We start from the raw sequence: 12180 nt of genomic DNA, 5'->3' as shown, positions 1-12180 counted from the left end.
CTGTTGAGTCCGTTTCGCGGCTGCTATCTCTCTGACCTTGACACTCAGGTTGTTTCCATCGGCTGTCAAAAGGCGAAACTGCCTGCGGAGACTTTTCTCGTTGGGGAGTTTTCCAAAGGTGAGTTATGTTTTGAAAGACTCAACACACACAGAGGTCAGCTCAGCATAGTTTTGTGCTAAATGTGATCCATTTTGACACAGTAATCATAAATAAGGAAGGTACGGGAGTCCTTTTGTTTTAAACGTACCGTACGTCTCTGGTCAGTTGCAACGTATTGAATGGCTCACCGTTACATTTCGTACAGACATTCATGCTCACCAGATGATGTACCCGACTCACTTTAGTGATCCCGACTTTTCCTCCACCAGTATGAGGTCGACGTTCTCTGTTTTTGACAGAAATTACTAAAAAATGTTTGGTACAGATCATTTGTTTGCCCCTCAGGATGAATCCAATCTTTCAAAACAACCCTGCATCGAGCGCGCCAGATTCAAAGTGCGTCTACAAATTAAAACACAGGCAGGCACACATTGAATTTACCATTTTAATAGCGTTATCTGTTAATGAGGCGTAACAGTAGTCTGCAAAGCTAGGACAACGAAAACACACCTAAAAACCAAATATGTTGAAGGCTTTTCACTTTTCAACACAAACAGAACAAAAACACTGATAACGGAGCAAATCTGAGCAAAGTCACAATTAGTAAAGCAGAAGTCACCAACACTCCAGCCGACGTCTACTGAAAGTCTTTACTTCTACAAATAATCTGCAGTTGCATCCTACGCAGCAAGCTGTGATTCTATCGTTTCATCCTCTTTAGGTGGTTAAGATTTAAAATGTCATCAAATGAACTACAGACACGTACACATAGAAAGATAATATATAGCTTACTCAGACGTTTTTTTTTTTTGTTCCCAAGTACTTTACAGTTTCTTTTTTTTTTTTTTTGTTTGTTTTCATGCCACTTTAAATCTGGTCCATGTCGGGGAGCTCCAGCTCCAGCTCTCTGAGGTACTGGCTGCAGTTGGGGTCGCCCCTCACAATGGGGGCTGACGGGATAGGTCGGCCGGTGTGGGGGTTGACGCACCAGCACTCGCCCCTCTGACCGTGCAGAGACATCTTGCACTGAAACACAATATGCTGCGTTTATTTCTGCATGTTTTTACGCCACTTTAGATGACAACGACATGCATGTATGTATGTGTTGTGCAAACTATGTGTAATATCAGTTTTAGGTCGCACATGTTTCATTTAGATCCCCTTTTCTTTTCACACATACACACACACACAGAGTATTTAAATACATACTGTTTAAATTGGTGGCTATGATGCTTTACCCACCTTTTCTCCTTTCAACACCTGTATAGTATCAAGTTTCTACACCCGCTCCGCTTACCACCCTGTTTCCCACAAAGCACTGGAGTCACCTGTTTGAGATTATACTGCCCCCTCTTGTCACAGTTGGGGATGTGCAGGGCGTACAGGTCTTCCAGGGGACCTCGGTTATCTCTGAAGGGCATCTTGGATATCCTCTCCAGGATCTGGTCGAGCTCCTGCTGACACTGAGTCTTAAAAACAACAGCAAAGGTTACGTTAACACGCCCGTATAGCGGCGTTTGGGTTTCTGTGACAGTCGGGTAAATTATGGTTGGCCTGCGGCAAAAGAAATGTTCTAAAAAGAATATTACAATTATTCAAACCTCTGTGCATGGAGATTAGAGGTTTTCCTATTTGTTTTCTTTTGAAAATAAGAAATCTGATCTTTTATATCACCTTTTTTTCCTTTTCTTATTTCAAAAACATCAGAAATCTGATTTAAAAAATGTTCATAAATTCAGTTTAATCCACGCACACACAGCAGGAACGCATTCATCAACACCACGATGTGTTTGCAAGGCATCAGCACATTTTTGACAAGCTACATAAAATCTCACATAAAAGGCACACACACATAATAAAGCTGAAGGCGCTTTCTGTAATGAGCAAATGAATCATGTTTTCTTGCCAGTAATGAACAACAACTCTTGCCAGTGACCTCAGATTTACCTCACAATCCCACACAGCCAAATGCCTTGTTGAGACAGTTATAAGTTTCTGGCTGAGCAATAACCTTTAACTGATTTTTATAGCGGACGGAAAATACCACGACGCCGGTTAGAAATGCCCAGATCTGGATTACAGAGCCGGTCAGGTGTATTTAATATCTGCCCGGTTGGTTTCTTTGTGCCGTGACATGAAATTGTTGTTAGGTGTTTACATGATTTCCTCCTCAGGCTTTAAAGTGAATTGAACTATTACTTATCAACAGGTTCAAGCATGAACTGCACTTTGAATGATCCCCAAATAAAACACGTTTCAATGCAGCAGCCAAAATATCCACAGCTGCTGGACCAGAGGGAGGCGACACTGACCTCCTCTTTTCTTCCCTCAGCAGTCTGAGGAGGTGGGTAGTGCAGTGAAAGGCTGCACTACTTGCACGTTCTTGTCTGCAGTAATTTAGTAGAAGCTGACTGTCATTATTATGTATTACAGATTTACAATATATTGCACCTGGTAGTTCTTAAGTCGTTACTTATTCTATAAGCTCTACAATAACAACATTTGAACAGGTTCAAAAATGATTTGGGTGTTTTGTTCATCTTGTGCCTCACCTGTTTGGGCCGCGCGGGTTTCACTTCCTCCACCTTGTTGGTCTTCATCTTGGTCTTCATCTCCTGTCTGTGCTGGCGCACGGCGCTCTCCTTGGGTCCCAGCCAGGTGGTCTCTTTGCTGGGCTTCCGGATGGCCGGGATCTCGCTCACACCCTGTTCAGGCAGCGGCTCCACAGCCTCGCCTGTGGAGACGCGACATATAAATCCATCAAATCTTAATCCGAGTATCCCACATTTCTACTGTGTTGATACATTTAGTTGTTAAAAAAAGTGACATATTTCACACTTTAAACTGCGTCTTAACTGTGTCCCCAAAAGAGTAGGAAATAAACTGGGCAGGACAGGACTCAAGGACACTATGATGGACACATTGGCTGCTAAAAGCATTAAACCTGTGACTTTTCAGTACCGTCTCTCTCTCTGGGCCGCTCTGACGCCCTCCTGCTGTCATCGTGGTGATGGATTGGGCTTTTTTTACAGCTCATTTGTCAGAGCGACAAAGTAAGTGGCCTGCTTTGCAAAAAAAAACAACCTCTCAGCTTCTTGTGGAGAATCCTCTCTCCTTTCCACGAGGACTCGTCGACGTTAGATGGATGGGAGGGAAATATAAAACACAATTCTCTGGATTTTCCGACGTCCCTCCCACTGCGTCTGCTGATCGGTCCTAATTCAAAGGTAGCCAGTTGATCGAGCTCACCTGCACCCTCCAGGATATGAAAGTCTAACTCTGCTCTTTGCTTTAGGATTGAAGTATAGTTCTCGTGTTTGTGACCATTTTTCCTCGTCGTCCCGACTGACACTTTCACTTAACATAATGTTGTGGGGGGGGGGGGGGGGTGAAGTGTCCAAACCGCTGTTAAAGTGCTCTGAAACGCATCAGCACAATCAATGAGTCACTACAATCCTTTCCTTTTCTCACAGAGCGAAGCAACCACATGCAGCTCTGTTAACAAGCTTGTGGGCTCAGAGAAGTTGGCCTCTGCTGAACTTTTAGTCACAGTCAGGTTTCCATGGTTGCTTTTTTTCCTTACTGGTGTGATTTAATTTCATGAGCAGATGTTAAAACGTGGTGATAAATGAACAAAATCATCAGACATTTACACTTGTGTTTGGAAGACCTCATGATGAGTTCGACCTAGATTTGAGGTCTTCGCAGGTCCAGACCTGATCCGAGTCAGGCCCGGTCAAAATGAGGAGGTTTCAATACATCTAATGCTTCAGTGGATCAAACTGAACTCAAGCTATCACCTCTGATTGCATGGTGCATCAGAAAAGGAGTTTTCTTTGCAGGGGAAAACGACCAAAATGGCTCAAAACTTTGAGCGCATTAACAGGATGTTATATTGGAAAATATATTCTTAGTTTAAAGCCACTGCATGGATACACACTACACATACTACACATACTACAACACAGTTGTGACTATTAAAACAACAAGGCCAGAACTACTGCCGTCACTGAACAACAATACAAAATAAGGCCAGTTGTTTATGGATTAAAATATATGGAAATAACACTTAATGAAGAAGGAATTAGTCATGTAGCAAACTAAAGCAACATGAAATGCATTGTCCTGTTTATGTCACTGAAACTATGTCAAACTGTGGCCATCCAGTGATTCCTCCAGTCTCAGTTTGACCGTCTCCTCTCTCCTTGGAGTCTTGTTAAACATCAACCTAAAAAAAAACAAAAAACCCCTCTCTCTTCAAACAGATGGAGCAAACAATGTGAGAGGCCATCAGGTTCAACAGAACATGTTGTTTCTGACAACAGAGCATACTTAGGGGTTGAGGGTTGACAGAGAGGGAGTGGAAAAGGAGCGTCACTCCAAACCAGCTGATTTTAGATTAAGAAAATGCCTCAGAAAGCAACGTGATCGCATCTCAGCTCAGTTTAGCGAGTAAGAACATATTTAAAATATGTCAGGAGAGTGTTTGTTTTCTCTGATTTTCATTTGAGCGTGGATTTCATCTATGCAGGAGTTCACTTGACGCCTGAAGGAGAGAAGGGAAATAAGCACAGACAGTAGAGAAGGTCAAGCGGTGGGCCAGAGAGCGGATAGTCTGAGTTATGCAAGGGCCAAGCTGTAACGTGCAGACTTGTGGAAAAGGCGTTTTGCAGGACGGAGAATGAAAGCGAGTGTGTGTTACTGCTGGTGGCGGTGGCGGACTGGAGAGGCATTCTCTGCGCTCTGCAAGAGGTAAATTTGACATCCGCTTGTAGAATATGATTACAAAAGGCCTAAGAGAGAACGGGAGAAAGGAAATTCCAAAACGAAGCAATAACACGGTGCTGGCGCCTTTTGCCATCAGATAGATCTGGTGTTGTTGGACTTCAGTTCCCCTCATGACGCTCCATCGTGCTCTCTTTGAAGGCTGGGTCTCTTTCCAAAAAGGGCAAAAGTCAACTGGAATCAGGTGTGTGCTCGCATGTGTGTGTGTGCGCACACACACAAGTGGCGCGGATAAACACACGACACACAAAATATTAGCGGCTGGCCGCTTTTTGTTTTGCCGCATTACATAATCCCGAGAGTATCCAAGTGCAACAGCATCACTCCCTCTCTTCTAAGGAAACCTGAGATGTTCACTCCAATACACAGTCTGGCCACACATAGGCGTGAACGCACAGTTTATACGCAGCGAATACGACGATCTCCCACTCGAATGTACACGCACACAAACACACAAACACAGAGGGTCAGGACCCCACTTTCAGGGGGCGCTAAGGCCTCTGCAGTCCAAGCCGTTCCACAGCGGTGGGCTTGGGATCAGCAGTATCAACAAAGCAGCAGGCCTACTGTCCAGTCTACTGCTTGAGTTAATCCTCACACAATGGCTCCAGAGGCTTTCTTTCTTTATCTGATCCATGTCGAATTCCCAGATGGCACGTAGGCCAGAGGTGTCATGTCTGATTGTCCAGATTCTGGTCAACTAAGCAAATGGCAGAACTTGGGCCGCGGGGTGGAGAATGGAAAGGTTGAAAAAGGAAAGCCATTGACGTCCATTGAGTGGACGTCAATGGGAGCATTTGCTCTCAATGCACATGGAGCTATTGGTTAACCCTGTATTTCAACGGGTCGCTTAGTTTCATCTCATTTCGTAGAGAGGAACTGAAATGTGAAATTTATCAGAATAAAATGTAACATATGTGGAGTTTCTCATTTACTTGGGTTTAAATGGAGCAGTTATTCTTAATAAATTGACACTCTTATAACTTGTTACCTTGTGTTTTAGCAAAAAGTGTTAAGTTGAGCTGCTACTTGATTCCATAGACATCCAGTAACTTATCTAAGCTAACCGAAGATCACCGGTCGTTATACCTGCACAAAAAGACATCTGAGGCCGTTGCAAAAAAACTGAGCTATCCCTTTAAATGTAGGAATGTAGAAATCAGTAAAAAAAAAAAAAAAGTCTTCTCTCTCAATATGGCTTTTAAGGCAGCTCTGAGGTGGGAAATAGGTCATGTGCCACTTGCAAAGTTAATGAAAGAAACGTCGAAGAGTCGCTGCAGCCCATCGCCCACTGCACGGCCTAGTGGGACTGTTTTCCTCGAAACACAAACTCAGCAAAGTGCAGATATGTTTACCTTCCAGGCTTTCTGGCCTGCAACAGTCATCTAAAAGCAGGCTTTGGACAGGCTCTGGCACGTACGTACACACCGAGGTATCCAAGGACAGGCATCTTGCTCTCTACCTGCACCGCTGGGTGAACTCTGGGGCGACTGTTCAGGACCTAAACTAGGACGTGGATCGAGGCAAGCTGGAACACATCAAGCTTGTAGCGCATCACGTGCATCTACTACCACTGACAGTCATTCTCAGGTATCTCAGGGAGAGATACGAGGGATGTGAGTGGACAGAGCGGCAAACCTCTGGGTTAGATAACGTCAACGTATATCATTCAACGTTAGTCAGAGTAGAACAATTTAAAATGAGGTTACACGGTCTTAAATTGAGATGGCCAATTCGTTTTTTTTTTCCCGGAAGACGATGAAGGCAACAACAAGAACAACGTGAGAACGACAACAACATGAGAATTAGATTCAGAAAGTTCCACCCCCTTTTTGAAAAGAAAGAACATTTGGTCGGGAGGGATTTGCAATATAACTTTATAACTTTACCAACTAATTAGACTTTCAATACCGCAAGGGTAAAAAGAAAAACAAATTCCTTTCCAGTAGCCTTTGAACGCCGCAGAATAAAAGCAACTGAGAAACTAGGTTCTGTTTTGAAAATATGAACATCTCTATCCATAAAGTGAGCTTCTGTTTTAAGATACGGTGGGGGAAAAATCATCAACGTGCAGAACCACCATCTTTGTGAACCATGTGGATCCTATTGACTTTGGTCGCCCCCCCCCAAACTTTTCCTTGAGTGCCATATTTTAGTGCAGCATCTCAACAACTGTTGAAAGAGTTGCTATGACGTTTGGTACCGCCAATCATGTTGCCCGGAGGATGAATCCTCGCCATGTAAAACTCAGCAAGCTCAGAAATTGTCCCTCTCCCCTGCATACGTGCCCTTCCCCTCCAGTGTAAGTGGCATTTCAGACAGGGTTTGCATTGTCTTAAATCACCCTCGTCCAAAGAGGAGGGCGGGGAGTTATTCTGGATCTCACTATAGGCACGAGGAGATTCTTGGCACGACTAAACGTGAAGTCGACGCCTGGGGGGGAGATGGCACCAACGACCCTGTTTTTGGAGAAGCCTGGGATTATCTGGGAGCTATTTCAGTCCAGCGGGCTCCGTCTGGATGCCCCCGCAGGTACACAGGAATGCCCCTTGTTAGCTAACAATGTGATTCCAGCGACCAGACGGCACGGGACTTTTCCACTTTTCTTCCCACCTCCTTTTCCCTCTTCATACATTTTACAATGAAATTCAAACGAAAGACTTGTCGTTGTCAACATGTAAAGCTGAATCTGGACAGGTTTGGGCAAAATGGGCATTTTGAGGAGTAATAACCAATTAACCGTGTCCCTTATTTTCTAATTCATGAGACATTCAAGCTACCAACTGAGGGCTCTGTTTGGACTTTGTTAATCAACTCGCTCCCTGTCGAGGTCACATATGGTATGATCCCAGTCATAACAACTAAAGGCCCATCCAGGCTGATTAAAGAAACCTTTATTTGGGTCCCGGTTTCCTTGGGAACGGAATATCAAGTGATACTGTGCATAAACAGAGAGGCTCGTGGGAACGTTGTGGGTGTCAGTTTGGAATCGGGAGGCATTTCAGCTTAAATTGTAGGGAACGTGGAATATTCATGTTATTAGTAAAAGTCTGAAATACAAATGCACTTAATTATATCATTGAAATATTCCAATGTTAATCAGTTCTTCATTTGATCCTCCTCCTTCCCCACATCACAGAGAAGTCCTGGAGAATCCATGAGATATCGTGATAACTCAACATCTGGATGAAGAGTTAAACATCTATATTCATCTATTCTAAGATATGCACATTATTTGAGACACTTCTTGCACAGGATTAAGCCAAAACGTGACACATTCTTTGGAATCTATTGTGTCAAATCCTCGGTGTAGTTGCCTGCAGTGCAACACGTGCAGGCAATCACTCGTGCAGCACACAAACACACAAACCAGAGATGCTGAAGGCCCAAAGGGAGGTAATCAGAGCGCACAGGGTTCGGTTTTATGCATTTTCATATATTTTTATGTTTTCAATTCAGATGTTGTGATGGATCCACGTGTCTACGTGTACCCATCCATTTCAAGTCTGGTTTAGGAGTGTCACAGAAACATCTCCATCTGCATCTTGCAGCCCGATAACACACTGTTCACTAAGACACTTTCAAACACCTTACTTTTGATATAGCAAATGTCCGTCATAAGTGAATTTTGACTGTGGCCAAAGCCTCATAAACTTCCTGCTGAGCTAAACAAGACATTACTGCACTCTGGGGAGTTCATTACTCGGAGATTTATGAAGCAATATCAGTTTCATACTTTCTGAATTACTAATATGTTGTAATCACTTGCTTTGGCCGCTTAAAACCGGGAACAAAAATCGCCCGTGGCTTTGAGAAGAAACTAAGCCAGTACATTTCATCCAATAGGTTTTATTAAAAACTAACAAACAACTACACTTGTTCATTACTCCACTATTTTTAAGCCTCACTGGCAAGTTGTTCAATATTTGGTATTATGTATTGTATGCAATATTACATAAAAAAACAGAAAACTAAATTTGTATCTTCCCCAAATTTGTAATCTCCTACATTTTCCTCTTCACCTCTCTCGCTGTTTTTTCTCTACCGTGATCATTCTAGGGACAAAAGAATATTAACTCTGACCTTTGACCTCTGGTTGTTTTTCGAGCTGATCCAGGAGTTTACAAGGATCAAGCTGCTGCTGTCATTGCAAGTTGCGACGGACGCGGACCATCAGATCGATTCTTAAAACGCGTTAAATGCTGTAACGCCTCTGCGAATGTCACCGATTTGAAATGTTATATAATCCTATTGCAGTGCAATAAGTTTTACAATGTGTTATTTGTGTCAAAGACATTTACTTGGAATACAATAAGCAAGAACAACAGGATGCCAGGATGTTGAGGTTTATAAACATCCAAATAAAGCAGCTGCAAAACTTCACCCTTTGATTCTTCGCCCAGGGTTTCAAATCCACTCCAGAGTCACTGCTCCCCCTGCTCAGCTCAACACAGCCACTTAATTATTGTATTATAATCAGCCTTTTCTTCTGTCATTTACACATTCATTCCTGGAACAAAGGCGCTGCAGTGGGTCGCGGCCAGAAGTTTCCTCTCAATCTTCCAACAGCCCGCCAGGAGCTGAGCTCTATCGGGGATTTCATTACTTCCTCTTTTTGTATCTGAGAAGAATTTATGACAGGAAATCAGGTCTGTGCAGTATCAAACTTGGCCAACTGGAAAGCAGGAGACTGACAGTAAGCATCTGTAAGACCAACAGTAAGTTTATTATGTTATATTTAAAACACAGAGTGGATGGAAAACTTATTTTGAAGCTGAAACAGAGGTGGAGGACCCAAGAAGAAGAAAGTCTGGTGCTTCCTGTTGATAAAAATCCCTGTAACACTCTTCCATCCTCTTTTATCTATTCAGCCTTTCTATTCTTTTTGCACAACTAAATCTCCAACCTTTCAAACGGCGAGGCGGAGCACAGCCTGAGCCAAACCTGAGGAAGAAACATCAGTGACACCTAACAAATTGCCGTCTTGCAAGCAAGCCTTTACATGACGTTCGTGCAGTTTGCCTTCATGTTTTACTCTTATGCAACTCTGCAATTCACACCTGTTTTATTGCTTTGTGTGTTATTGTTTGAAGGGCGCTGTGTGTGGTTACATAAATGTGGAACTGAGTCATTTGTGGTTTTTAGATCACAAACGTGTCACTAACACGTGTGCCCTTTTTGTCAGTGTGCTGGAGAGTCCTGACTGAGTTGTAGGAGTGCTCTTCGGTAGTTTCTCTACAGAACTCGCTGCCAAAACAAACACGTGTCAGTCTGGAGGTAAACTCTGACAAAGCACGGATTTGGAAACGAGTAGAAATCACAGCGCGGCTGCACACTCGTCGACTGTGTGTGTGTTTCTGCAGCTTCAAAATCGGCCAATTAATGAGGAGGTTTACTTTTCTTTCTTCGCTGCGACCTGTCCTTATTCAAACACAAGCCACATGAGCCTTGCTGGCTCCAGGCCTCATGAAGCTTTATTGTGATCCTGCCTGCACATACGTCCAGCTCGTTTTCCAGGTAGACAGCCCGGTTAATGCAGTCACTGTCAACACCACTTTATAGCTATTTCTGGTCAAAGCCTAAAGTCCACTTTTCCAATCAATGCTGCATTCCTCCTGCTGTCTCTCTCCACTCCTTTCTCTCCACTCCCCTGTGGAAATGTCAACATCAATACTATGATGTTTTCTGCAACGATCCCACCGAGTAATTTCTGGGAATCTTGCAGGCCACTACCTTGTTCTCTGTCACAGTGTTTTAAAGTGGGGATACTGGGAGAGACTGGAGGTTCCAGCTGTTTTGGAGCATAGCTGAGGTTAACTTGGGCTGGGTGACTGTTCCTTTTGTTTCTCTCTCCCCATGCACATTCACAACACTATAAACAAGTCAATGCAACACAGACTTTAACATGAGTGTGAGAATACCTCATGCAACAGGCAGAAGAACAGACGTCCTTACTGCAGAAGAAGTTCAGAAATAGCACACCTCAAATGCACATAAAGAGCAACATAACGCAACATAATGGACGCAACAAAATGCTGATAGCACAAACGTCCAGATTATTTCAAGTCTGTGGGTAAATCCTGATGGCAAAGGGCATAAAAAGGCTCTAAAGGTGCGCATAATTATCCAATTACTGTTTAAAGGATGCACTGCAGACACTATAAATAGAATGTATGATTATAACATGAACATATCTTATCCACTTGTGCAAAATGGTGACACAGATTTGGGCTCAGCCTTCATGACAATGCAAAATGTCTACACACCATTCTTCAGGCTACAGTCTAGACAGTGTCATTAAAAATTGATAGAAGAAAAACAGGTTTCCAGGAAACAGACTGACCGCTGGTTTGCTCCCGCTGCTCCTGGCTCAAAGTGGCCGTCTCGGTGTCCACTTTGCGCAGGCATTGCCCCTGACCCTGCACCAGTTGCTCCAGGGGAAGCTCCGAGTTGGGCGTCGGGTAGCATCGCAGACCGGTGGTGCACCTCGGGGTGTACACGCCGCACATCTCGTCCTCTTGCCGGGCGCACACGGGGCAGCACCCGCAGCCGGGTTCGCGCACTATCTCTGCGCAAGTCTCGGTGAGCCTCGGGCACAGCGCCTGGCGCTCCGCGGTGCAGCCGGGGCAGCGGAACACCATCTCGGCCAGGGAGGCACCGGCAAAAGACGCGGAGAGGATCAGCAAGCTGCACGCGTACGACAGCATTGTTAAAGGCATGAGGTTTTTTGTCATTATCATGGGGCGATAGAAGGCAATCCCAAGTGGAAGAAAAGGGGAAGAAATGTGCATGCGAACAGGTGAAGCCGGGGGCTGGGAGGTCTGCTGGGTCCTACAAATTCCCAGGTTTGCTCTTGGGGCCACATGTGGGTGTTAATATGGGAAGACAGAGGATGTAGTTCAAATGTCGTCCTTTGGCTCTGCTGAAACGTTGGAGGTAAATTACACGAATGTGTAATTCGTGTATCCCTTTTCCGTATGTTATCCTAAAGTTGGCTGGCCCAGAAAGAGAATAATGGTCCTAAAAGTTGAAGTGAATTGGCTGAATTAAATGCATTTGATGTTCTGGGAACACAGCAGTCTGATTGGACTAAAATTACCTTTCAGTTTGACCCATAAAGTCTATGAGTTAGATTTCTGCAGCTGAAATAAGTACTCCCACTGAAATATTTAAAAGTCTTCCTTTTGACTAAAATATATTACTACAAATATACACAAAAACTCACACATGTTTTCTATATATTAATAAATCAAAGCCTCATCGTGGTCTTCATAGCCGACCCTGACCCCTGACCT

The 12180-nt window shown here is 43.9% G+C and overlaps 2 protein-coding genes across 2 annotated transcripts in view; one reads left to right on the top strand and one right to left on the bottom strand.

The window, feature by feature from the left end:
* igfbp5a (insulin-like growth factor binding protein 5a) overlaps positions 1-374 on the top strand; it is a gene marked incomplete at both ends in the record, with an annotated part of 5602 nt that extends 5228 nt beyond the window's left edge. Inside the window, 2 exons of the mRNA XM_079185590.1 lie at positions 49-118; positions 370-374. Coding sequence (XP_079041716.1) covers positions 49-118; positions 370-374 — 75 coding nt within the window. The remainder of the gene's footprint in view (positions 1-48; positions 119-369) is intronic.
* Positions 375-556: 182 nt separating this feature from the next.
* On the bottom strand, positions 557-11625 carry igfbp2a (insulin-like growth factor binding protein 2a; the record flags this gene model as incomplete). The annotated part of the gene is made up of 4 exons (XM_079185932.1): positions 557-1126; positions 1429-1569; positions 2653-2834; positions 11229-11625. The coding sequence occupies 4 exons, from the start codon at positions 11623-11625 to the stop codon at positions 968-970; spliced, it is 879 nt and encodes a 292-aa protein (XP_079042058.1). The 3' UTR covers positions 557-967.
* Between the last annotated feature and the right edge of the window lie 555 nt (positions 11626-12180).

This window comes from Pholis gunnellus (genome assembly GCF_910591455.1).
Source record: "Pholis gunnellus genome assembly, chromosome: 24".
NCBI lineage: Eukaryota > Metazoa > Chordata > Actinopteri > Perciformes > Pholidae > Pholis > Pholis gunnellus.
Note: the sequence above shows the minus strand (reverse complement) of the source record. Positions and strands in the feature narration are given on the sequence as shown.